Source organism: Tympanuchus pallidicinctus, unplaced genomic scaffold (assembly GCF_026119805.1).
Source record: "Tympanuchus pallidicinctus isolate F22 unplaced genomic scaffold, pur_lepc_1.0 scaffold20, whole genome shotgun sequence".
Taxonomy (NCBI): domain Eukaryota; kingdom Metazoa; phylum Chordata; class Aves; order Galliformes; family Phasianidae; genus Tympanuchus; species Tympanuchus pallidicinctus.
In genome coordinates this window covers 2,346,383-2,371,584 of record NW_026294722.1, presented here as the reverse complement: position 1 = coordinate 2,371,584, position 25,202 = coordinate 2,346,383, and the positions used below count along the sequence as shown (strand labels likewise).

Below are 25,202 nucleotides of genomic sequence, written 5' to 3'. Positions count from 1 at the left end.
TCGCATACCCCCTTAATTATAGGTGTACACACTCCAGACTGGCAGCTGTTTGGACATTCTCAGCTGGGAAATCTGCCCTCGGTAGCCACCCCCTCCCCAGTCCGAGAGCTGCCTGCTCTGTGCCCATCTGCTGTCGTGGCACCATGCCTGCTCCCAGCGCTTGGCCGCCTGCCCCGGGACACAGGTGCCAGGCAGTGATGCGCTCAGACAGGCGGCCTCCCTCTCCCTTTTTTCCCCCCCTCCTCCAGGAAAATCTCCTCCGTGTCCCCCAGGCCTTTTCTTCTCACTGCAGGCAGAGCATTGCTCAAGCTGCAGGCATTGCTCTCTTTGCTCCCCACTGCTGAGCGCTGTGGGGAATGAGTGTGGATATCCACACCTGAGCAGTGAGTGCTGCACCTCCAACAGCTCCTGCATCCCCATCCATCTCTTCATAGTTCTGCAGCCTGGTCACCTTCTCTTTTTTTCCTTTTCCTGGTAGCTGACAGGAGTGGGCATGAATACTCTTTGGTTCTCTGTTGTGTTCCAGCATCACAGCACATCCCAGCTGGCTGTGCTGACAGCACACTGCTCTGCAGCACAGCCTGCTGACCGGGCAGCCTGAGTGCTTTTCCATGGAAGCTGCAGCCACATACATTCGCTCATCATCCTCTGCCCATTGGAAAAAAGGAAAAAAAAAAAAAAGAGCTGAGCGCTGCCTTCCCAGAGAGCAGATTCAGAACTGTTTGCATCGCCTTCCAGCAGAGCTGCTGCCCCTCCAGCCCCAGGTGCTGCCATAACACCAGTAGTCCCACCTGCAACACCATGGAGCCATTTGGAAAGGACGTGGGTCTGGCAGGGGCGGAGAAGGGGAACTGAAGCTCCCTGCCTTGAGGGGCTTTGGGAACAATTTGGGCAGAGTTCATAGGTAGGTTTGGGGCCTCATTGCTGTGGGTTTTGGGAGGGGGCACAAGGAGTGGGCCTGCAGCTGCTGTCACTTCTGCCTGGCACCGTGGTGCCCCACCTGCTGTCCCATGTCCCATATAGGGCTGGATCCTGGTGCAGCCTTCTGCCTGCCACAGCACTGGCGCTGCTCCTGCTGTGAGTCAGGGCGATGCCATGAGGCCACCTCCCACTGGGCTGGGGGCAAACAGGAGCAGCAGTGTTTCATCCGTGAAGCTTCCTGATTAATAGATGGTTATCAGGGAGTGACTCAGGGGACAGCAATCCTGCCCATCCCGGCTCCTGGCAGAGCAAGGAAACGCCAGTGGTGAATTCCAGAGGCTTTGTGCATCGCTGGGCAGCCATCGTTTCCAGGACCCGCACCCAGAATGAAGCCATCAGCCCAAAGTGTCCCTCAGTCTCTCTGGGGGGCAGAGGAGGGCCTGGCATGGGGCTGAGCGGTGCGTGGGGACCCATCCCTGTGCTGGGGCTGCAGTGCCACCGGGCTGCTTTCCCAGCAGCCACCCCCCATGTGCTGCCAGTGCCACCTGCACTGTGCTCGGGGCAGTGCCTGGGAGCCCTGGCACACTGAGCAGTCCTGGAGATATGAGGCTGCTCCTTACCCACAGCCTGCGGGCAACTCCCGGATCCATGTGGGGATGGGAGGAGATGGCTCACCACCTTGCAGAGGGCACAGGGACACTGCCAGGAGGCCACATCTTATAGGTATGAGCAGCTCTGCATGCAATTCAGATTTTCTCAGGCTGCAGGAGAGGAAGAAATGCCGAACACACAGACTTGTGGCAAATATACCAAACTCCATAGTAAGCACTGATACTTAAGTCCAAGGAGAACCGTAACTTGACTTTTTCCAAACTCAGAACTAATTGGAAAACTGAAGATACGTTGTCCTGCCAATAGAGCAAGGGCCCACCTGGGGAATGGGGAACAGAGGAGGGGACAGGGAGACCAAGGAGGACTCACACAGTCCGTGGCCACACTCTGCTCAGCTATGAGAAAGCCAAAGGGGGAGTGGGAACCCCTCACCAGCTGAGGCCCCCACAGCCCGCTCCATGCCTTCCTGTTCTCTCAATAGCCAGCGGGAACTGCAATTAACGTCTGCTGCAATTTCTTCATTATCATAATGACAGTGCTCAGCAAAATATATGGGAGGCATTGACGGTGACGCCCAGATGCTGGAACCATACGATGCCACATGGAAAATCATGGCACCGCGTAAAACCCCGGCGTTTATATGGCACAGCTGCCTCTGCATAATGCCCTTGTAATTCATCAGTGTGCAGCATCTGGTTCTATGCTGTCATTCTTCAACTTTCAGACAACCATAATCTCAAGTGTCTTAATAATAACACAGACCTGCCAGATGGGAGGGGGGGGAGAGGCGGGGGCAGGAGAGGGAGGCTCCTTTTGTGGCTTTCAACCCAAATGAGAGGGGAAAAACAGAAACAGTGAGGTGGAGGGCCGAGTGCTGCGGGGCAGGAGGGATGCGGTTGCTGGGGCTGGGGCATGCTGCTTTGGCCTGGGAGAGCAACCAGGCATCCATCGGCTCTTTTTAGGGCTCATCTGATGAAAATCCTTTGGCTGAGCCTACAATGGGAGCGTATGGGTGCAGCGATGACACTGGCAGAGCTCGTCGGGTCCCCCATAGAACCTCGAACCGCAGCGCTGAGGGTACATCAGGGGCTGCAAGGACAGGGACGTGTGCTGCTGTTGCCAGGCGAGTCCCAGCCGCCCGGCTCTGAGCGGTCCCGGCCGTGACGGCTTGGGGTCGAGGGGACATCGGCTCCGGGCCGTGCTGGGCTCCCGCTGCCACGAGGGGGCGAGCGAAGAGGCACCGTGCCGTGCCACGGACACACAGACAGGGCAGGGGGAGGATTGGACGCTCGATGAGAGCGATGTGCTGCGAGCACGGCTCGGGGCACCCCGCAATGTACCACGGCTGCTCGTGTCCGCAGACGAACCCCGAGGGCAGGGCGCTTCCCCCTCCCCGTGCCACCACTGCGGGGACATCCCCCCCCTTCCTTCTCCCCCCTATGCAGCCGGGCCGGGTGGGAGCGGGGCTGGGGCAGCCCCAATAGCGCTGCTGAGCTGCACCTGGAGGAGGCGGGGACTGCTCGTGGGTGCCGAACACGTTGCCCCATAGAAGGCAAAGCGGTGAGCGCTGGGCTCTGCTCTGCGGGGGGATGTCCGCAGGAACAGAAGGGGCGTTTTATTAAGGACTTGTTGGCTTTGTAAGAGAACTGCCCAGCGCTTGCACTGGTTGGATGTGGGGCATCCTGAGCATTGCAGCAGTGGTTGTACTGCTGTATTGAGAGAATTCATGGTGCTTATAAAGGTAAGAGAAATTGATAATCTCATATGCACACAGCTAACAGCTCTCCAGCAGACCTACTGGATTTGCTGCAATGCGTGGCAATGCAGGACATCCAGACTTACTTCATTTTTAGCACACAGAAACCTGTGGCTGCTTTGTGCTTTTGAGGTGGAGAGGTGAGCAGGGAGAGGCAGGTGATGCTGCCCTGTTCTTACAGTGCTTATCTCTTAATATGAAAATGGCATTACATCAACAACTACTTGTGATAAGTTGGAGTTCTAACATCACAGAGCCCAGCTGGGCTGTATGCCTTCATTCGGGTGTGAGTGGACCACAGATGTGCCCCTGCTTGCAGTGAGCACGGACCTGCTAGCCTCTCCTTGCCACCGGAGGTGACATGTGCTTCCCCTAAACCCTTGGCAGTGTCCAGGTGTGAGGCAGCTCTGTGGGGTTGCTTTAGGACATCAGGGTTAAACATTGATGGCAGCACAGGGCTATTGTTTATGGGTAAAGCACAGCACTGTTCAGTGGGTGCAGCAGCCATCCCCTGCAGCATCCTGCGCACTCACAAGTGCTGACCTTTCCTGCAGCACTTTTTCTAGATGGTGATTCTGCCTGGAAGAATAACAGTGTCTGCGGTGCTGGGGTGGAACCCATGGGCCTGGTGGGGCTGCAGCCCTCCACACCTGGCTCAGTTACTTCTGCGAAGTCTGAAAATGAAATGTTTGCTCTGATGGATGCTGGGTTAATACATGCGGTGAAATGTTCTCAGGCCAAAGTCCGGCCAACAGGGCTGGCTGTGCGTGGAGCAAACAGGTTACACCAGCACTGAGCTGGAGCCGCATTCCTCAGTGTTTGTACCCATCGTTTTGCTGTGCACTGACCCCATCCCTTTGTGAAAACAGAGGTCTCAGGCTTTGTAAGTTCTCTTGTTCTTTAACGCACAGGTGTAAATCCGCTTGTTGCATAGCTGCCTTCTTCCTACACCTGCTCGTCATGTCTGTGTGGTCCACACAGACATGACACACACAGCTGCCTCCCATTGCACTGATTTCCTTTGTGTTTGAGGGGGGTGGGAGGGCTGTGCACTGCTCATAGAGTCGTGTGAGTTGGGAGAGACCTTCAGTGGCCACCCAGCCCTGCTCCCCTCACTTCTCCACCCCTCGGGTGGCTACCATGAGGCTGCGTGGCAGCTCTGTGGGTCATAGCGATGATCGTCCTCGAAAGACATACTTATGTTTAGCTCAAACCAAATGCTGAGTTTGCTGAGCTCTCACTAGTCAGACCTGAGGGCTGCTTTGTGCCCTGCTCATGGACAGAGAGCTGCGGATGTCCAGCATCTTGGGACAAAGCCCAGGAAGGAAATGCCTTCCTGCTGTCCCACCAGGAACGAGGACTTCTTCTGTCCCTTTTTAAAACAACTTTTTAAATGTGGCTTATCCACAGTTTCTGCTGAAGTTGGAGTGGTGGAAAAAACTGCTGAAAAATCAGTTTGATTTGGACGCTTCTTCTGGAGGAATGGTGTGTTCTTATCTCCCCTCACCCCACTGGTAATACCTACATACGTGGCTGTAGAGCCGCTGAGGTGGTTACTTCTTTGCAGCCTTTTGTTTTGTTTCATTGGAAACCAAAGTTTGGCTGTGTCTAGGACTGAATTCTTCTGTGGTGTTCTTAATCCAGGCTCAATGGCTTTCTTAGGTCCCAGAGGTAGAAAACAGAACAGCAATAAATACAGGGAAGGAACTGCTGGGATGTATAAGTCTCAGCAGCTGGGCAGAAAGCCTCCATCAGTTTCTGTGAAACGGCCTTATGAAGGCTCCAAGAATCTCTGGGTAAAGAGAGGGTGAGATGATTTGAGAGCCTCTGGCAGCAGCATGGCAGGGAAATTCTCGCTCCTCGAAGGGTTTGGGGTTAGAGAACCAAAGTGGCCAGGAATTGCTGGGGCTGGTGGGGATGGATGCTGCTGCCTTTGTGCCTCTCCTCCTAGTGGCAGAGCCAGCTCTGACAGGCAGGTTTTGGGGGGGCTGTGGGAGGGTGCTACAAGTGGTACTGGCCTTTGAGCTGACCTCTGGTGTCCATGTTTCTCTCTCTTCTGCATTCTGTGAGGTCACAGAGCTCTCACTCTCATGCAGACCAGCCCTGAGTACCTGCTTCCTGGGGCCGGAGACCTTGGCTTGAGGCTGAAAGCCCTCCCTGGGTTCTTCTGGCTGCGGGGAAGGCTCCAGGTTCTCTGCAAAACAGACTTCTCATGAGATGGCAGTTATTGTCCTGTTTGTGCCTGAAGGTGCAGTTATTGCTAGCAACCAAAGCAACACTTCTGCTGTGGCTGAGCAGCCTTTACCCAGGGCTGTGTTTGCAACCAGGAAAGTTTCACTTGCTGCCTTATCTGCCTTATCTTCTGCTCCCTGCAGCCAGCACGCTGACGAGTGTTTTCTCATTTATCTGTGCACTTGCCCTAGAAGTTGGCCAGAAGAGCCGTGGAATGCTGCAGATACCCAAACAAACCTTTTCCTTCTGATACACATTTGTTACTCCAGGAATTAATTTTACTGCATTGGACAAAGCAGTCCAAATAGGGCACTGCTTTTCCCACTTACAGGCTCAGCACCCAAATGAAGCAGAATCCCCTGGAAAGTCCAAGGCCCTAGGGGCAGCCCAGCCCTTCCCAGAGGAACCCTGCACACCTCAGTGCTCACTGCTGTGTCCTTGGCAGTGACACAGGATCCCTTGGCCTCAATAACCCACGCTGGGAGCTGGTCTCACTGCGCAGATCGTTTTGCTGGCTTTGTAAACTTAATCAGTTGACATGTTGCCATTAGGTCAGGAAAGCTGAATTTACCTTAAATAATTAATCCAGATCGATTAAGCACAGGATAACTGTGAAGAATAGTGGAAGGAAGAATGACCCTTGTTGCTTCCACATCTTTTTCCTGCATAGACAGCTCATAGCAAGAAGATGGCTTATGGAGCTTTGACAGTGGGGAAAAAAAGTACATTTATGTCTTGTGATGACAGCTCTATCCTGAAGGTTTGACCTAATTATTGTGCCTTGTCTCAGTATCTGTCTGGCAGTTATTGTTGCTGTCATGATGTCAAATGCAGCTAATGAAAACATCCAGTGGTTCCATTAAAATATTAGCGGGGTGAGGCTGCTCTGTTGTGTGAGTGCAAATGCATGTTTCCGTGTTGCTGATATTTGGGGGCGGGGTTATTTTATCAAATACATCATCAGAATAAATACTTGCTAGAACTGAATTGCCTTTACACAGGAGAACCCTACAGGGGCCGTTCCAGCCAGTCTTGGAGCTGAGTGGCACTAATTGGCAGTAATTACATAGGCTGTTTCTTGGGATCTTTATAAACTGGTTCCACGTGACAGCGGCCAGCAGAGAAGCTGGCAGCAAGGAGCACAGAGCACGCTTCTCCCAGGGATGCAGTTTTAGATGACTTTTGGTGGGGGGCAGAAGGGCCAGCACGGGGTGTTCCTGGGCCCGTTTCCTCTGCTCCCAGCAACGTACAAAACTTGTTTTCCAGTTCTGAGAACCATCGGCACAAAAGGACCATAAAGAGTTTTAGAAGGACTTTTTGGCTGGCTGCTTCGGAAGCTCTTTGTAACAAACTGGCAAGTGCAGCTGCCTGCTGTCAGGACACAAGTGCTGCCCTGGCCAACTCCCAGGGAAGGGAAGGGCTGAGAGAGGTGAAAGTGTTTCCAGCCCTCTCTGTTGGTGTAAGCATCCCTTTGGTACGACGATCTCACCAGCTTTAGCTTCCAGAAAGAACAGCAAAGCTCTGAGCACAGACACGGGCTGTAGTTCAGAATCTTTCTTTCTTTCTTCCTTCAAAATAGAGGTCTTATCCCAGAGCGACGGAAAATCGTTCCTGGCTCAGAAAGCAGTCCAGAGATGGAGTGCTGCTCCAGAACCATCCCTGCTGCCACCTTTCTCTTGCATGGTTTTTCTCCCGTGGTTCTGACAGCTCTGCTCATCCCTTGTCCTCAGGCACGGTGCATTGATAACTATTGAAAACATACTGTGCAGAGATAAATCAGTGATCTTTTCCTTTCTGATTGGGAAATTAGAGGCTTTGTTTCTTTGGCTGAGGTGCCTGGAGATCAGCATAGTAGTGATGTAGCTGATGAACTTTGGGTTGGATGTTGCAATGCCCTGCTAGCCACAGTGCTTATCTGGATTAGTTCTCAGAGCACCAATGTCCTGACTTCTTCACAGGGAGGTTCATAGAGCAGTCCATAAATCCCTGGTGATGCATACAATGGATTTTGTTTTAATTCCCCATCTGTGCCAAGTCACAGCATGCCGCTAATGAGCTGTGGGTCTGCCCTGCTGTCCTGACATAACCCATGTGTGATCTGACCAGATCTGTCCCAGGACAAAGGTGGTTCTCCTGCCTGCTAGAACAGTGTGTGCTGTGAGGGCTGTGGTGCTAACGTGGGGCTGGTGAGTGGGTTCCTGTGTTGTGTGCACTGCAGCAGCACTGTCTGGCACCTAATGTCTGTAGTGTTAGCACTGGGAAGCACCTGGTTGAGCACACAGACACACTGCAACCTGTCAGCAAAACAATCTGCAGTACCAAAACCACTGCCCTGCTTTGTTCCGAGGAGTTGCTCTCGCTTTGTTAGAGACTTTGGAGTTTTAGCAGTGATGGAGTGCTTAGCAATGCCACTGGAAGTTTGGGGGAGGAAAATGCAACTGCAGAAGCTGTGGGTTCTGCAAAGAGTTAACCTGCACCGCTGGTTGCATGACAGCCCCCAGCTGTCAGTGCCTTCCCTCCAGCATTTCTTTCCTTTATTTCATCAAAGCAACAGGCATGGTTTTAATTTTCCATGACTTGCTTACGAAATACGATCCTTGCTGTAATAAAGAAATGATTTGGTTTGTAATGGGTACATAAGAAATCAATTTCCTATTTTTAAATTAGGTAGGATTAACAATGAAGCAAACAATAAGCAGAGTGATGGGGAGAAAGAAGAACAGGAGAAGAACTCAACAGCCCTGGGACCGGTTGTGAGACTCTGCCTTCATTAATTGCTTTGCTGAGACACAGCTGGAGTGTTTCTTCCAATGTATATTCATTTTCTACGTGAAAATTATGGTTTGGTGAAGATTGCTAACGATTCATGACTCTCCTTTTGCCTAGCAGTGACATTTTAGGTACAGCACAGTTTCTGTTCAAATTCATAGTTCAAAATAAATCATTACCACCATGAATGTCTGGGGAACAGCTGTCCTCCCCTGCCTTCCTCTGCATCCTCAGCACCTGCAGCACATGGCTGGACCAGGAGGTTGGGACCTGCTCCCAGGAACAGGAAGAGAAGGAGCTCTCAGCTTCTGCTTTCTAAGGCTACTGCAGTATGGGAGAGAGCTGCTTGTTGGTAGATATCACAGTGGTGTGCTGGAGCCCGCACGGGACTGAGAGCCATCGGGAGGGGATGCAGCCCCTCACCTCCCAGGATGCTTCGTGTGCTCTCCTCCCAGGGCACACTCAAGGCATGGAGCAGCACCTTGGGGCTGTGTGCTGGGAGGGCACCCACCGGCTGCAAGATGCCACTCCTGAGAGCTGCAGACGTCTTCAGAGGCGGATTGCCCTTTAGACCTTGGCCTGCAGGCGGTTGATACGGGTTTCTCTGCCGAGCGGTGCTGAGCGCTGCCAGCATGTTTTTGTGTCATTAACAGCTGTGCTGTTGCTCTGGTTTCCAAGGCTTGCATGCAGTGCGTGCTCTTCTGTGCAGGAGCGCGAGGCGCAGGGCTGTCGGTCGGAGCACTGCGCAGGTGGGAGCTGTGCTGGGGTCTGAGCCCATCCGAGTCCCCTTGCAGAACTGTGTGCTAGACTTGCTAGAGCTGCTCTTTTGGTGCCAGCATCTCCTCCTGGCCCTGCTCCATGCCTGCGCTAAGTGGCTTTGGAGCTGCCCCAGGGGTCTGTCACGGGTTGGAATTAGAGTTGCATTTGGCTGGCTGGTCTGTCTTCCCTTCCTGGATGCTCTTGCTTTTTTTAGCTTATCTCAGTTCTGCATGGGTTTGTGAGTTTCTGCTGAAGTCTCTAACAAGATTTGTATGGTGGCTTCTTTTTCCTCCAAGCAATCATAATTTGGCCAAAAATAAATGTCTGCAGAAATCTTTTTAAAGTCTCTCCTTCATGTAGGTTTCAGCAGCCTTCTTGAGAGACAAGCCATAAAAACCGATGGGACTTACGGAAATGGTTGGTAGGGCTTCTAGGACTGGGCAGGAGTCCAAACAATTTCTTGTAATCTTCTCCTCATAGATCTGTTATTGCTGGGGCAGGTACCAGATGCATTATCACTGCTAATCTCCTTCGAGGGTGGAGGGGTGTCTGAGTGCAGATAACTACGATGAAATGGAGCCAGCTTTCTGTCTTGTTGCTATAAAGTCCAAGAAAACTCCATGAAATCTGAGGCCTGCTTCTACTTACCAGTGTCAGAGGGATATTGTTTTTGTACTGTAAGACCCACAGTTATCAAAACTTCTTCCCTCTCCTGTTCCCAGCTGCTATCCTACTTAAATTTATAGTATTTTTTTTTCCTTGGGCTATCGCTGGAGCTTCGAGTAACTGTTGGTAGGCTTCCCAGTTCCAAGGACAAAACAGACCAAATGTACAAAACCAAACCCAGATTCCTGATCATCGGAGGCTCTGCTCTCCACCTCCTCTGGCACTATGGCCCTTCACAAACTTGCTATTCAGTATTGAGGTGATTCAGCCTAAGGTGGAAGGAAGGTTCAGGCATGCTTGTTTTAATGAGATCGTACTTGAATGGGCTATAGGAGAAGGAAAGTAGGCACTAATTTGCATTAGAGACCAGGAGTCAGATTCTCCACCAGTCAGGGCAGTTTGCTGTCACCTCTGGAAGGTCTGCTCAGGTCTCACCACCCTTGTGCCAGCAGGAATCATTCCTGGCAGAGCTGAGCTGCTCTAGGCTTGGCAACACATACATGCAAATCACAGTGCTTTGGTAGCATTAGTGGGGGCTGATGGCTGGCCTGTCCACCTCATAGAGGGTGAGTTTCATTTGTCCTGGAACACAGCTGTATATCAGGAACAAAAGGCCATTCCTTGGGCACCTTTGCTTGAGAAATGCTGTTGTGGTGCTTTGTAAGAACAAGAATGACTGCTGGCAGTTTGGATGAAGGCTAACAATGACAAACTGCAGCTTTACAAAAGGTTCTGTTAGATGAATACAAGGCCTCGAGGCTGTGCAAAAACAGCCCCAAAGCTTTTACATGTTCCTTTGGGAAGATTATAACAGATGTTTCATTTTGTTTTCTTTTTGTCTTTTTTCTTGTTTTCCCCAGTGGTCAGTATCCGACATTTCCAAGGAAGGTACAAATACCATTTCTGGGGTGTGTGTTTGGAACAGTTCTGCAAGCAGCTTACTGATTTGAACAAGAGCTGTAATGTCTGCATACGTCTGCTCACACTTACAATGGAGAAAAGCCATGGCAAGTGCAGTGAAGCTAACATGATGAGGAGCAGAGGCAAGTGGCCAGTGCCACTGGTGGTAGTGAAAGCAGGGAAAGCCTTCTGTGTGTGTTGGAACAGCGTGGGGCTCTTCCACGTGCCCGCCTACAACAAAGAAATTGTGTTTGCAATGATCAGAATCAGCCTGAATTTTTGCATATTGGTGTATTCTTCTCTATTAGAGTTTGTCAGGCAAAAGTAATATCTGTGATGGCTGCAGAAAGCTAGAAGGCATACAACAGCAATTCATTTTCTCCCTTTCCTCTTTTTTTACCCCTAGCTGTTCCACCTAGAGGTTCACAGAGGTGGTGAGGTGCATTGCGGAACGTTGCTGACTGAGGTGTGCCAGCCCCGATTTGACAAATGTGCCCTTTTGTATTGCTGAGGTTAAACCACTGCCAGAAGTGTCCTCTGTCATCATCAATAACAATTGCTAATTTGGAATTTAGAACGCTCTGCTGTGCCATTCATGAGCAGCTTTTTGATAGTCTTGCAGCCAGGTATGTCTCTAGTCACAGTAATTGTCTTCAGTGAGGGAGCTAATTGACTACACTGCCGCAAGTATGGAATAAATCATGTTACTATGGTAGCCAAGGTTTTTGGAAAAACAGTATTTCCCACAGCAAAAATGTCATTTCTCTGAATTTTGCTTCTTTCCCTGAAAATAGCTCTGTCATCACAGAGTTGTGAGATTGGAAGTGGGATTTTGTTTTTTCCAATGAAAAGCTCTGCAGCAAGCGAGATGATGCTTCTCAGTTTTACTTTTCTATTTGGTGTAGCCTTCATTCATGTTGAAAGGACAGAAGTGTGTTGATATATGATGTACTCAGACTAATTATGAAAGGGATTGGAACCTGAGAAAGGGTTTTGAAGAAATGAGACAAAACGTGGTCGGAAATCTGACCTTGAAACACTTTAGAAATGTTTAGAAATGAGTCCAAGAAGGGCATCGAGCTCAGAGACTTCTCAACCTGTACAGAGGTTGGACCAAGGCCTGCTTCTGAGCTTTGCAGACTTCTTTGTGTTAATGTGAGTATTTGATCCTGAGAGCAGTGAGTTAAAGAGATTGTGCTAACTTTGTAGTGTTGAGCAGGGCCTCCATGGGCATGGCGTGTCCATCATTGTGCCATCTGGTTTTGGTAAATCATGACAGAAGCTCATATCCCCAATAGCATTCGTGGTTAAAGTGTGATTTTGACTTTGTCTCTCTTCTCGTCAGCCACTGGTGCATCCACAAGTGTTTTAACAAAGTATTTTGTTTCTCGCTTCCCAGAACACCAAGTGCATTTCATAACACAGCTGTTGCAAATGTTATGGCTATGTGCTCTTCATGTGTTAGTCTTTCCCATGCTGCCTTTCTCTGAATCTCGTTTAATAGGACGCGTTTTATATTTCTCTACTAATTTGAAGAAGTTTATTGCATTTGTTGTCTTCCCTTCTTTCTTGAGAAAATCAGGGGAAATTCCAAATTTCAATTTAAAAGCATTTTGTTGCAATTCATTTTGTTTTTACGGAGCATAGCATTTGTTGGAAGGAGAGAAGTTGAGATCATAATCTGGCTCGGTTGACTGAGTTTCTAAATTTTAAACCTCCGCCTTCTCTTTTTTAAACATTCTCCATGCCAACACTAAACACTGTGATCATTCAGGATGTGAACTGTACTCCCCATAGATGCTGATAGGTTACAGATACATTTACATACAAAGGAGCTGTTGAATGATTCACGTAAGAAGTTATTTTCTTGTTCTCAGCCTTCGCAGTACAGCAGACTTTCCCCCCATTTTCTGTATTTGCAGGAACAATTTGTCTGCCCATCACTCTGAGCAGTGTTTGAGGAGGTACATGTGGTTAAAACATGTGGAGCGAGATGACCATCAATGCTTTTGCCAGAATTTTTTGTGCTAGCCCTTTCTGAGGAGCTGTGGGACGAACACCCAGAGCAGGGTTTGCCCAGAGCCTGTCAGGCTGCAGCGAGGCAGCCATCACGGATGGAAGCGAGGCCTCAGCTGCAGTGCAGCACCCTGTGTTGGGCTGGTTGTGAGGCGCCTTGTGCCAGCGATACCTGCAGGTAGGGATGAGCTGTAAGTCATGTGGGCTCACAGTGATGGTACCTGTCTTGCTGCTGAGCAGCATTTCATGGGACGAGGGTCACTGCCTTATCCAGGTCCATATAGGCGCAAGATTTGGATCTTTGGCATGGGTTTCTCTGACATGAATCATGAGCTGCTCCTTCTGTCAGATTCGTAGAGCTCTGGAAAGCCCTGAACCTCTGCACATCTCCTGGGCAGCATTTCAAAAAGTGCCGAGTGTTTTGGCATTGTTTAGAACCAAGAGCCTCTCGTGGGGGCCCTTAAGAAATCCTGAGACTGCATCTGGCTGTCACTCAGATATTACCACGATGGATTCTCTGAGATCTCCTTGTCCTCCTTCAATCTTACCTGAACAGCAGCTCCCAAATAGCCACAAGTTTGGGAATGGACCAAGCCAATCAACTGCAGAATTACAAGTAACTGTTTTATACGTACGATGTCACCCCTTGCACCCCAGGGGAGTGTGAATGCGCTGAGTTGTTTAGTCGTCCCCCTTGATTGACTGATTGATTTGTATTTGGAGCACATTCAGGAGACCTACACCCATAGAGATGTGCTACTGAGCAGCAAACAGGCCAACAGACAATCGCTTCTCCAGGGGCTGCACGGCTCTGCTCTGCTTCCCTCGCAGCTTTCTGTTGCCTACACTTTGTGTGACCTATCGACTTGTGTCCTATTGCTTGTTTCAGAATTGGTAATGTTTGAGTTAACTCCTACAGGCAAAGTCAGTGGCTTTTCAGGATGTGTGACCTCCCCTAGCAAACTTGGAAGGGCATCTGTTGGCCAGCTCGGATAGTGTTTGTTTTGGGAGGAAGCAAGGTCTATAAAAAGGCTTATTACACAGTGTAAACGATTTTCTTTTTGCTAAGCAAATATTTGCAATATATTTTGGGAGATCAAGCATCCAAAGTGAAAAAGCATGATACCTGCCAAGGATGTGAGAAGCACATAAAGGATATCTTAAACTGGGAGAACATGGGATGGCTTTACCGTTTGGGTCTATGAGGAAACCAATCTGAGACTCTTTCAGCTCAAGCTTTCAGGCTTCAGACACCTCAATCTAGAAAGCTTTTCACAAGCTCTCTTTGCTTCAGCAGTTCTGCTAGTTCCTTTTGCAGAAGCCAAAGTACTGTGGAACAGAGACAAATCCTAAGACTTGAGCAAACAAGAGACATCCTAATATGGGACTTTCCTAGAGGACAGTTTATTTTACAAAGGTCTGAAGCAACCAGTAATGCCTAGTTATGGAGAGTACGCTCCTAGCTGGATGTCTGCTCTCAGTTGGTGTCATAATTTCTGTATCATTCCTTTGGCTCGAATAAAGGTTGCAAGGAAAGTAATTGTTTAAACTATTTTGCTTAAGAGTAGCAGATCAATGCTAGTCAACATCTAACTTGTGAACTTGTCTCTGTGCTGTGCTATTGTCAGGAGGCCCACTTTGTTGGCACGTAGTTTTATAAACAGTGAGAATACTGGAAATTAGGTCATGTTTTGTATAAACTTTTATTTCAATAGCTTAAAGAATAAGCCACGTAAAACATCTGGAAATCACAGTAACATGAGGCACATACAATAGCAATGTCTTAAATATGCATTAGTAATACAAAGCCATCTTTCACTCTGATAAAAGTTACAACTTTATTTTTCTACAAAATATTTAAGTCATGAAATATGTTTAGATAATACATATATACAACATTCATTTTTCATTCCTTCCTGTAAGTGATGCTGCTGAGATATGGAAAACAAAATTAATCTGAGACTCTTGTGGTTTATGTGCAGTTGTGAAACAATGTGCTGCACCTTGCAGGCTGGATTATATCTGAGCTGTCAGCAAGCAATTTACATACATCATAGGTATGTGCAGAATTGTGCATGCAAGTGACAGATCACAGTTTTGAAGACTGTGCTCACAGATTCCCACAGCTGCTCAACAATACACAACAACTGATGTGGTTATAAATCACCGGGTCTGTAGTTATTTCTAGGATGCCCTTACCTGTAGTCTAACTAAACTAAGACCTACCCTTCATCTGAAGTCCTGCTCATCAGTGTGCTGCTGTACTTTCAGTGGTGATTTGGTAAAATGTCTCTATCCTGCTACAGAATGTGTGGATTGATAAGTAATTCTATTTCTGATCAGCTACAACTGTTTTATTCTCGTCTGCAAGGCGAGCATTTCCCTTTCTATTTCATAGGGAAGGTCAGCATTAACTTGCCCCTCCAAGTACTGTTTGACTTCTTCCACCTCCTTTTCCCAGAACTCTTTGGAGATATTAAACAGTTCAGTTAAGTTGATGTCTTCTAAGCCCTTCAAGTTCAAAGCGGTGTCAGCAGGGATGTAACCTATGGCAGTTGCCTTGGCAGAGGCTTTCCCTTGAATTCTGTTGAACATCCACTCCAGCACACGGGAATTCTCTCCGTAGCCAGGCCACAGGAATTTCCCTTGGCTGTCTTTCCGGAACCAATTAACATGAAAGATCCTTGGTAGTTTTGCTGCTGGGCGGTGTGCCATGCTAAGCCAGTGTGCTAAGTATTTGCCAAAGTTGTAGCCAAAGAAAGGTCTCATGGCAAATGGGTCGTGCATAATAATTTTTCCTGTTCAAAACACAAATGGAGAACGTTTATTCTAAAGCACGAAGTTTCAGTTCCTCACAGTATTTATTACCCAGCACCCTTAGCCACCTTTCTGCATGTGAACCACAGAACTTTGAGAAATGGTACAAATGTTAGCCTTGAAGCATAGATTAAATTAATCTTTGCAATCAGTGGAAAGTAAATTTCTTAAAGCTCAGGTCAAGCAGTTTAAGGTTCTTGAGAGCTGGCCTTCATTATTCATTTGTTTTTTGCTGAGCGCTAGCAGCACAGAAAATTTAAGTTTACTTATCCCAGACTGTAACAAGAACTCCATATCAACTCTTCTGGCAACACTGTGATTGCACTCTGCTCTGTATGCTTGCCACCTAGGGGATTATTTTGCATAATTTGTCTTTTAAGGAAAATCTGGCTGTTAAGTCCAGTATAAATATTTTCTGTTGTAAAAATGCATAGGTTGCACAATTATCTGCCAAGATTTAAATGTTCAAGAGCAGAGGAGGAGGACAGAGAGAGCAGGCTCTCCAGAGAAGGTTGTTTGTAATACAGATAGGCAGACTAGATTTTGATTTACCTTTGTGCTCAGCAGCTGCTGTTGCTTCAGATCTCATAGCTGCTCCTATAAATACTCCATGCTGCCAGTTAAAGGCCTCGTATACAAGAGGCACACCTGTAAAGAATAAAGTCACTTCAGTGATTAGTGATCCAGAAGCACTTTTATGACAGGTTTTGCTAACTGAGATACTGCTGGATCCCAGTTACTATGTAATGTATTCTAATTTTCCTTGTTGATTTTTAACTTGGTTAATTTCCTGCCTTCTTAGAGCAATCTGTATGAATGTTCTCAAAACTGGCTACTGGTTATTGAACGCATCAGCTGGGAGATATCTGAATTCCCAACAAATTTTACTGGAAACAGATTCTGGTCCTGTGGTCATGATGGTGATTTAGATTCAGGCCTAGTATTATTTCTCTTTTTCAGCTTTAGGTGGTTTCTAACAGACCAATTTATTTAACTTCTTTACCTGTAAACTGCCTACAACTGGTTTAAATCCCTGATCATTTCCTATCTGAACTAGTTAAACCAAGCAATTTGACATAAATAATTTGCTATGCTTCTCCTACCCAAGGTACTGGGTCCTGAACTCTCTCCACTCTCCGATTCACTCTTATCAGTAACGGTTTGGTGTGAACATCTAGCAGTTTACACATTGGAAGTGTCTGTAAGCGTGTGTGTGAAAGGCTAACATGGAGCAGCTAAACTAACATGGTTATCTCCTTGCTTCTGTATTGGGATAGCAAAACTTGTGCCTGTGCCCAGCTGTGTTTCAGCTCTCCTGAGATGAGCACTTGAGACTTGCTGGTGGTTTCTGCTTCTCTTACCAGAAGGTCTGCGGCCTCCAAATATTATGCCCTCGATGGGCACGCCTTCAGGCGATTCCCACGCAGGGTCCATGATGGGGCACTGGCTGGCTGGGGTGCAGAACCGCGAGTTGGGATGAGCGCAGGGTTCCCCTGTACAGAGTGTGACAGAAAGGTCATAAGGGCAGGTGGAACTCGGACTCAGTAGAGGAAGATGAGAGAATGTGGAACGGAGCCAGGTTACCGTTATCTGGGGTCCAATCCTTATTCTTCCATGAAGTCAGTGTTACTCCTGGCGGTAACGGCTCATCAATGCCTTCCCAGTAGACCCCTCCGTCACTCGTTTCAGCTACATTGGTAAAGATGGTGTTCTTGAATATGGTTTTAATAGCATTGGGGTTTGTTTTGACTGAGGTTCCAGGGGCAACACCAAAAAAGCCATTTTCTGGATTGATTGCCCTTAAGTTGCCTGGAAGTTAAATGACAAAATATAAATAAAACTGCTTTAATTATTTCCAGAACTTTTAGCAAGTCTTGCTGACTCTAAAAGCGAGCAATACTGGGCTATTCACCAATCTAATTTCAGTTCCATACCTTGTTCGTCAAATTTCATCCAGGCAATATCGTCACCCACACACTCAATCTTCCATCCTGGCAGGCTTGGGTTCATCATGGCCAAGTTGGTTTTTCCACATGCACTGGGGAATGCTGCAGCAAAATACTTCTTTTCACCTTCTGGATTTGTAATTCCCAGGATCTATTGAAAACCAAAGACAGTTGTTAAATATAGTTCTTTCTTCTTGCATTTTTCATTTTGAAGACTGTCTCCCAGCAAGTGGTAATGGTAAAACATTTGATTATGCAAAATTCTTCCTACAAAAGAAGCAGCATGTAATATAGTTGACAAATAACACAGGCAGTATTTAATTCAGCAAAAAATCCACTTGTCTTGCCCTTAGATTATATGTAAACAGACCTTATATTTTTAGAAATGTCACATACGTGTCATTCAAACATCTTTGTTTTTCTGATTAAAAACATACAGACTGCATATAGCTGTGTTTCTTAACTGAGAGCTAAGAAAAACAGGCAATATTTTTTTACTGTGAAATTAGTATGGAGTGAGTGCACTTCAGGCATGATACTTCTCATAGTACATTGACATTTCCCCTGAGACTCTTCAATCATGCACTTTGAGATTCTTTTTGTCAGTTGTAATTTACAGTAGTAGAATAATTAAATGACAACATTGCAGAAGTTTTAGTCCACAGACCTGTTTATAACATGAGAGAAAATTTTCACACTTGCATTAATCCGTGATTCCATTTGTAGGGTCAGTATAGATGCCCAGTGATAACATTTAGGCTTTGCTCAGTGCACAGATCTGCCCACAGGTAGTCACTGTCAGACGTTCTTAATCTTTCTTGGTTCCCAATTTTATATGTATTTCTTTAAAATGTTTGATACCTGAACTTGCAAGCAGTTTCCTATTTATCAGAAGTCTGCTAAGTGATAAGTTCATACTTAACTCATGAGACTGTCATTTTATTGATCTCAAGATGTGACTGTACTTATGTTGGTCTAAATTCAGGTTTAATGGTTGTTCAAACACACATCACCACTCAACAGCTCTTACCAGCATGTGCTCTGCTAGCCAGCCCTCTTCCTTGGCGATTCTGCTGGCAATCCTAAGAGCAAAGCATTTTTTCCCCAGTAAGGAGTTTCCTCCGTAGCCGCTGCCAAACGAAATGATCTCTCTGCGGTCCGGGAGATGAGCAATCAGTGTTAACTCTGGGTTGCATGGCCAGTTGTTGATTAATGGTTCTGCAGAACAGAATGTTGTACTCATGACTGCAGCAATTTCCATGCTGTATCAGACTGTGCTGTTTCATCAGCATCGAGACTCTGATAGCAACCCGTACCAGACGCTTCAAAGGAAACCCTCTGGTAAATACTGGTGGTAATAATCTCCTTTCCATGAAACTCTCCTTGAGCTTTGATTCCTTTAATTGACTTTTTAACCCAGTGCAATTACACAAGCCACCCCGAATCTTTAATGGTGAGCATTTCCAATGTGCTGAGAATATGCAAATATGCAGACAGCTCTAAAACATGCCCAAGTAATTCCAGGGGTGCCACATTTAAATCTTCCCTACCTTTTAGTGGTAGAGGACATCCAACCGAGTGAAGGCATTTCACAAACTCTCCAGTGCCCAGGGCTTTCAGAGCAGCTGTTCCCATCCGTGTCATGATCCTCATGCTAGCCACCACATATGGAGAATCTGTCAGCTCGATCCCAATCTTGGCCAGAGGAGATCCAATAGGCCCCATGCTGAAGGGGATGGCGTACATTGTGCGTCCTGTCGAACAGAGACAGGAGCAAGAATGCTATGTGACGAAGAGCAAACCAGGGAGCTTTTGAGATCATCTGTACTAATGTGGACGTTGTTTCTCACTTCTTTCAAAGCTGTTTGTCTTGTGGGTGTCTCTGATGTTTAAACATCTAACTTTCTGTTTGTCAGATCACGTAGCAAGAAGCTTTATCTTAAATGTTGAAAGCAGCTGTTCAGACAAAATGTCTAGCCAGTAGGAGAGGTGGGTGGAAGCTTCTCTGTTGGTGTAAACTGCTGCAGCTGAAGCAAATGCTGGGCATGGGGATTCTCTGTTCTCGCCTCACTTTCTATCAGCTGCTGAGGTGCTGCGTGACTTGAAGAAAGCACCTGAATTTTCCAACCATACTGTGCCCCTCTTTATAAGGAAAATGAGTTCTCTACTGGAAAGAGCCTGAGGGCTACCCTTGGGCAGGCATTTGGATCTGTGCAGAAGATCTGGATGAAACCTACACGATGACTAACAGTGAGAGCCTGCACCTAAGCCTTCAGTGAACATTTCTTCTATTAAATATCAGAATAATAATGATTAGTGTTTCAGTAATCCTAAAAATTCCATGTCAGCCTTTCTTTCTCACCCACCTTGCATGCAGCCTGGGAATCTGATATTGAAAGCTTTCTCAAAATCCTCTTCTGACATCCAGCGACCCAGCTGGCTGGTTCCAGTTGTAGGGATTGGGATGGTATCTCTCTGTTCTTGAGTGATAATGACAGTTTTGCTCTCGATTCTTGCTACGTCTCTTGGGTTAGTGAGAGCCAACCAGCTGCATTTCAGTGTAAACCAGGAAAATCAATGTTAATTATTCAAAAAAAAAAAAAAAAAAAAAAGATCAACATGACACTTCACCCACTTATTTCACCCTTCTGCTAGGAACTCTTTAGCAAAATGGGTGCAATGTTTTATAAGACTAAAACTGAAGTGACAGAGCCAATGTAAGTGAGACAAATTTCAAAAATTAGTCAGATATATTCGCTCCTACAAATTGCTTCAAGACTTTGCAGTATGAATAACAAATTATATGGCTTGGGAAATTTGGGTTACATGTTAATGCTCCTTTGCCTCTTATCTCAGCTTTATTTTCTGCTGCTGACTTTGAGAGAAATGTTAAAAATCTCTTTTAATTCTCCTTCTCATCAGTATACAGTTGTTTTGCGTGGGATCCACAAAGTGGTGCCTCAAGCAGAGTGGATGCCAAGTAAGCATGCTACGTGCTGGTCAAAATGCCTGCAGAATGAGAATCCAGTTCACATTGTCCTTTTAAGACAGAGGCATCACAGCAGAAATACTGAGTATCAGCGTGTCATAAACAGTGACAGAGTTCTTTTTCCCCCCTAAAAATTTCTGCCATTTATTTACAAAGGCAAGGATTGTTTCACGTTTTCACCTCTGTGCATAGAAATTTTCCACGAGTATAAAAATGTTCTAGCTGGGCTGTCATAACCATCATCACTACAGCTAAGCATATAATTAACAATGAATAATTTATCTGGTGAATCTTGCCCTTTTCTCTCCCAAATAGTCTGCAAACAGATTGCCAAATTCCTCCACTTAGTTATTCAAAAGTCTTTGCAGATTTCTTCCATGAAGATTTCTTGGTTGGCACTTAATTCCTTAGCATGTACTTGTTGTTAATATTCTCCTTTCATGTTGGGTTGGTTGGGAGAGACAACGAAATATTTGAAAAAAGAATTTGCTGAATATATTACAGTCAAAACGCATTGGCATGATGTGAATAATGCCTCTACTGAATAACAGTTGAACACCCACGGATCTATTTGAATGCCACAAAAAAGTATTTGACGAATAAACTAATTGACTAAAATAGTAGAATTCTTCAAAAGATGTATTTGCTAAATAATATTCAACCATTCCTAATGATTAGTTACACGAGCCTCATGACATTATTCCAGTTCCCTGATTTCTGTAACTAATAAATAGAGACAATGTACTGCTGATATTCCTGTGTTTTATGTTAATTTTTACAGGAAAAGTTTGCTGTTCTTAATTATTTCAACTATGTAAACTGGGGTGCCAAAATGTTCATGGAAAGCAAATATTGCAGGTTACGAACAGTTTTAAACCTAAACAGGACAGAGAATGCACGTTGCTGTTCTGGGACACCCCTTGTCCCCCTTTTCACTACTCACCAGTTCTCATACTTGCTCAGCTTCTTGATCATGCCTTGCTCCACCATGATGTCCAGAATTTTTTTGTTTTCTTCTTCTGAGCCATCGCAGATATGGATGCTCTCAGGCTGGCACAGCTTGGCACTGCTTTCAATGAACTCCCTCACTTTTGGAGGCAGGCTCTCCAAATCCCCATGGATAACCTTAGGTATGACGTTGACCTCATCTTTCAGCTCTGGGGGCATTATTGCAGCTGCAGTGGCTCTCGTTGAGAGCTTTGAAATGCTGATCACGATCTAAAATCAAATATATTTTGTTTGTTAGCATACTGTGATATTCTACCATTAATGATGCATAATGAAAGACCAGAATTTGTAGTAGGCTTAATCTTATACCTCTGCCTAAAGTCAACAAAAAGAATTTTAATCACTGTTAATCTCAAGCTGGAAAAAATATATAGAAAGCATTGTACTTACTGTTGAGTTGGATGGATGTCAGTGGGGATTTGGCTCCCTTTCAGCTGGTGGTGTTTCCCTTGCTTTGGAGTGCTTGTTGGTTTCTGAGGCGGCGTTCTCCTCCTTTAAATATTGTCTGTGGTGTCCATCCCACCGGGTGAGGTGAGGGAGGCTTGTCCTTTACATCACCACTGGTTGTGTTTTGGGACACTGCCACTGACACACTGTCATCGTGCGAAGTTGTCAACAGCCCTGGCGAGGTAATCATTGAACAGGTCCGATTAATGAATGCTGAAAGCGGTAGTTCTTGGTCCCTGGATTTGCTCTTTGGAGCAGTTACAAAACTTTGATGAAGTTTGACCACACTTTGATGCAGTTTAGCTTTGAAACCAAAAGCGTCACAACGTCTCAGTGTGTGGAAGAGGTTGGGCACAGCCTGGAACAGGGAGCTGGTGCAACCCAGCAGCTGGCACAGCGAGCTGCTGCTCACAGGTTGGCTGTGAAGCTGGGGTTCGGCTGAGGTGTGTTTGCTCTGCCTGGTCTGTGGATAAAGTTCAGTGCTGAGCACTGATGGGCCTGAAAAGCCATGGTATGCTCCTGCCTGGAGGTCTTGTTTTCATCCATGTGACTCTAAAAAAAGGACGCGGTGTAAATCGAAATGCTGAGCTTCGGCACTGGAGAACTGCTGGTTGTGGCTCATTATAGGCTCATGCAAGCTGAGCAATTGTTATCTATCTCTACAACTTGGAGAAGAGGCAGGTCACCAACTGCCTCAGCAATTACCCCCCAAAAAATTATTTGTTTTTTTACTCTGCATCCTGTGGGTGCAATAAAACATTAACCTGTGCTTAAATTAGGTCTCCCCTGACTGCTCCTGACTCTGCCTGTCTGCCAGCTCCTTGCCTTCTGCCACTCCATTTTAAACCGTCATGTCCACAAACAGAGGCTGATCTTTGTGTCGGTTTGCCTGCATAGTCAGTGTGTGAGGACTGACATATTTCAGACAAAGATCAGTGTAGAAATAACTCCTGTGCCATTTCATTGCACTCCGCTTCCATTTAGTGCCAGCAATGCTAAATTCTGGCATTTTTTATGTCAGTGGGTGTTCTACCATCATGTAAGATATTATCAATAATAGCTCACAGAATGGTGAATTTGGAAATGCAAGATACGTTTCTGGGAGTTTCTTAAAGCAACAAAATTGATGCAAAGGATATTCTTAACCCACCGCCTGCTCAGCTTCGTGCAGTCAGTGAGGTGTTTCCTGCAAGGCTCTCACTGATGCAGACAGCAGAGCTGCAAGCCCCAAAGAGCTGGGTCTGCCAGAGCAGCACCAAGCTGCACTCTGAGCTGCAGGTACTGCAGGGCTGGAACTCACAAGCACAGTGGTCAGTGGGCATGGGAATGCTTCCCCTGGGACCATATCCTCTATCTCTCCTGCAAAGCCTTTTATTGTGTGTTGTAAATGCAAAGGGGAAAAAAATAGTGAAGTAAGAGGGGCTGCCCTTGATGCACAGCAAGGCCAAACATTCCTGAAAAGGAAAACAAAAATCTGTTAGGATAAGAGGTGCTGGAGATTGCTTCAGAAAGGGCTCTGCTGTAAGCAAAGGTAAAATCAGAGCCGATGTGATAATGCGAGTGGTGTTTGTGAGCAGAAATATTTTGCCCAAATGTTTTCATGTTAAAATATGTCATTAAGCGCTTCAGCAAAAATAAAACGTGGCACATTCTTCTGAAACACTGAGAAGACTTTTTTCTTTCCAGAGGAGTACAGCAATAATCACAGTCTTTGCTGGTGGTCCTATAAAAGTCATTATACATAGAAATAATCAACTGAGAGTAAAACGGTAATACTACAGATTGAAGGGGGAAAAAAAAGACAGGGCCAGAAAATGATCATATTGCAGCACGGTTAAAGTCTGAATAAAAGCTTCAAGCTGACAGTGTAGCAGTGCAGGATTAGTCCTCGTGCCTCTTCAGTTTGGAGTGGAGAAAAAAATCCCTGAACCCGCAGCATTAGATTCTGCCAATTAAATTATAGGCAGGCAGGTGTTGTGCAAATTTTCTCACACTGCAATCCTAACCTCCCACAATCTTGCTATACAAACTGTGGGCTTCTCTAGAGAAGACACTAAATATGCCAAATTGGTGGCACTGTGTTATGAACATATGTCCATTAAAAATCACATTAAGGATTCCAAATGTTTTTCATTTGTGATGGCAGCAGGGCTCGAGTGCAGATGTCCACTGGGAATTCTAGTCACTTAAGCATCTAATTACTTCTATTTAGGTAACACCTCCTATCAGAGGATCTCAAAGCATGCCACAAACACACAGTAAGCCTGAAGCCCCTATATAAAGCACGCATAGTATTTTGTACTGTGGTGGAATGACATAACTGAAGCATATGCAAATCAAGGCCGAGATTTTTTAGAAGAAACTTCTCATTTAGAGATTCAGATACGCAACATATGGCACTGAAGTTGTAATCTGAAGATACTGAAGACTCGTAAGTTCCAGTGGCTGCCACAGGGAATTAGAAGTGGTATCTCCAGGAGCTCGGCCGTGCTGGTCTTGGGGTGCTCACCCACTGCCACAGAACGTTGCTGTGTGCTGGACGTCTGCCTGCCTTCTGGGTTCAATGAGCGTGGGGGTTTCACTGGTAAGAAACATGGGAGCTGGTCTGGGGGCCTCTTTTTAAACTAAAAAAAACTAAAAAAAGTCTTGAATTTAAAGTGTATTTTCCACTGAAGTGAAAAATCTTCTTTGGTAGTAACTGTATTATATTATCTAATAGCTGATACAACTTCCTTGGATCTAACTTTTGTTTGGCACTTTTTCTCTGTACATCTTGACACTTGAATGTGATGCTAATCAAGGTGTCTTCTTGGAAGCTGTCAAATTATGTAAATGAGGGCGAATATGACATTTTGAGATGATCGTGTTCAACAAGTGCCTCGAAAGGAGTGTTTTCAGGATGTTTGCTTTGATGGACATCATTCAGCCTGTTCAGAATAATGCTTTTGAGCACTTCCACTTTTGCCAACTGGAGCTCAATTCAGTAAATGTGAACGTTCTTGGATTCTGTGAGAAGGCACCATAAGGTTTCAGGCTTCGTTGCTACAAACAGAGGTGTAAGGAAGCACTCTCAGTGAGATTTGAAAGTTAATGGCATATAATAATACTGAGAAATTCTACCCCCTGCCGTACTAATTATCCCACGTTTTGTCACTGCAGAAGAGTTTTTATATCGCTTGTTGTTCTGTTAAGGAAGGATAGCTCTTCTGTAATAGATTCTCCCAGTTATTGTACTAGCTGAAGAACGTTGCTTCTGATTGTTGTTTTTTGCTACAAAGCTGTGCTCAATTGCCACCGAGCCACTGAGCAAGCATGCTGCAGTGGCTGTTTTACCAGCAGCTGCACAAGCCCTGCTCCAAGGGCT

At 46.2% G+C, this 25,202-nt stretch overlaps 1 protein-coding gene across 1 annotated transcript; it reads right to left on the bottom strand.

Moving 5' to 3' along the window:
* Positions 1-14,315: 14,315 nt before the first annotated feature.
* PCK1 (phosphoenolpyruvate carboxykinase 1) lies at positions 14,316-21,940 on the bottom strand. Its single transcript, XM_052683970.1, has 10 exons — positions 21,782-21,940; positions 21,327-21,601; positions 19,761-19,942; positions 18,945-19,148; positions 18,425-18,612; positions 17,383-17,545; positions 17,033-17,257; positions 16,810-16,941; positions 16,001-16,096; positions 14,316-15,429 (listed from the first exon to the last, which is right to left on the bottom strand). Exons 2-10 carry the CDS (start codon positions 21,548-21,550, stop codon positions 14,975-14,977), a joined length of 1,869 nt encoding a protein of 622 aa, XP_052539930.1. The 5' UTR covers positions 21,551-21,601; positions 21,782-21,940; the 3' UTR covers positions 14,316-14,974.
* Between the last annotated feature and the right edge of the window lie 3,262 nt (positions 21,941-25,202).